Genomic DNA, 1,042 nt, shown 5'->3' on the forward strand with positions numbered 1-1,042 from the left:
TTGTGGAATTGCTTTACTTTTGTATTAATTGACTTTAAGTAAAAAAATTTTACTAATTAGGTTGTCCATAATTTAATAATATTATAAATTAGATGACAATGTCTTAACGCAATTTGTTGCATACTTAAATTTATTATTAACTTTACATGAGGCACAACAAACAGGCATCAATTAATTGTTGCTATCTAAATTGAAATTGCATCTTTTTTTGGCAAGTTTATTCTTATCAATACTCGTGTCGCCTGTTATTTGCCTCAGATAAAAATCAATCAACGGATGTGAATGTTTTTAAATTTTTTTTGTTTTCTTTTCGCTTTTGTTTAAGAACTATATAAATGTCGTTTTGGCCAAGGAGACGAGCACACTTTAGAGCAAACTTCCATAGTAAACCATGAAAGCCTGTGAGTATTTAATGGCCAATTCGTTCTCATTTCATGTACTCACAATATTTGCTTGCAGTCTTTGCCCTGTTTGCCATTTTGGCCACAATTGTTGTTGTTGTGAATGCCGATGCTGGTCGCTCAGCCTGTCAGGATGAGTCCGAGATTGGACAGACGTATACCCATCACTTCGATCCGGCCAAATATTGGCTGTGCGAAACCTTGAATGTTGCTGCCACCGAAATTGATTGCCCCAAGGGATTTGCCTACATGCATTTACTGAAGGAATGCATTCCCTGGGCCAGTTACGTCTGGAAGAAGCCCGAGTACCCACCAACTGTTGCCTAAATCATCAATCAACCAATAAAGAAAATTATTAAACAACTGCAATTGATTGTTATTTTTGTAGATTGCACGTAGCGTATGCGCAATTTGCATTGAGTATACGCACAGTTGACGAAACTAAACAACAACTGCTGTTCAGTTTTGATTGTGATCAGTGCCGCCACTGAACTTGTCACAAACACACAAGCACACACACACAAGTGTACAACAAACATGTGGGCGACCGAGTCGAGTCGCGTTTATCAATGCAAAAACCGCAAAAGCTTCAGTTGCCGCTTTGTGAATGGCTTTTGCCAGTTTGACGCTGACGCCGCGGC

The 1,042-nt window shown here is 38.7% G+C and overlaps 1 protein-coding gene across 1 annotated transcript; it reads left to right on the forward strand.

The window, feature by feature from the left end:
• Positions 1–353: 353 nt before the first annotated feature.
• LOC117791407 lies at positions 354–770 on the forward strand. Its single transcript, XM_034631146.1, has 2 exons — positions 354–401; positions 460–770. Exons 1-2 carry the CDS (start codon positions 392–394, stop codon positions 726–728), a joined length of 279 nt encoding a protein of 92 aa, XP_034487037.1. The 5' UTR covers positions 354–391; the 3' UTR covers positions 729–770.
• The last annotated feature ends 272 nt before the right edge of the window (positions 771–1,042 follow it).

Source organism: Drosophila innubila (genome assembly GCF_004354385.1).
Source record: "Drosophila innubila isolate TH190305 chromosome 3R unlocalized genomic scaffold, UK_Dinn_1.0 2_E_3R, whole genome shotgun sequence".
Lineage (NCBI taxonomy): Eukaryota > Metazoa > Arthropoda > Insecta > Diptera > Drosophilidae > Drosophila > Drosophila innubila.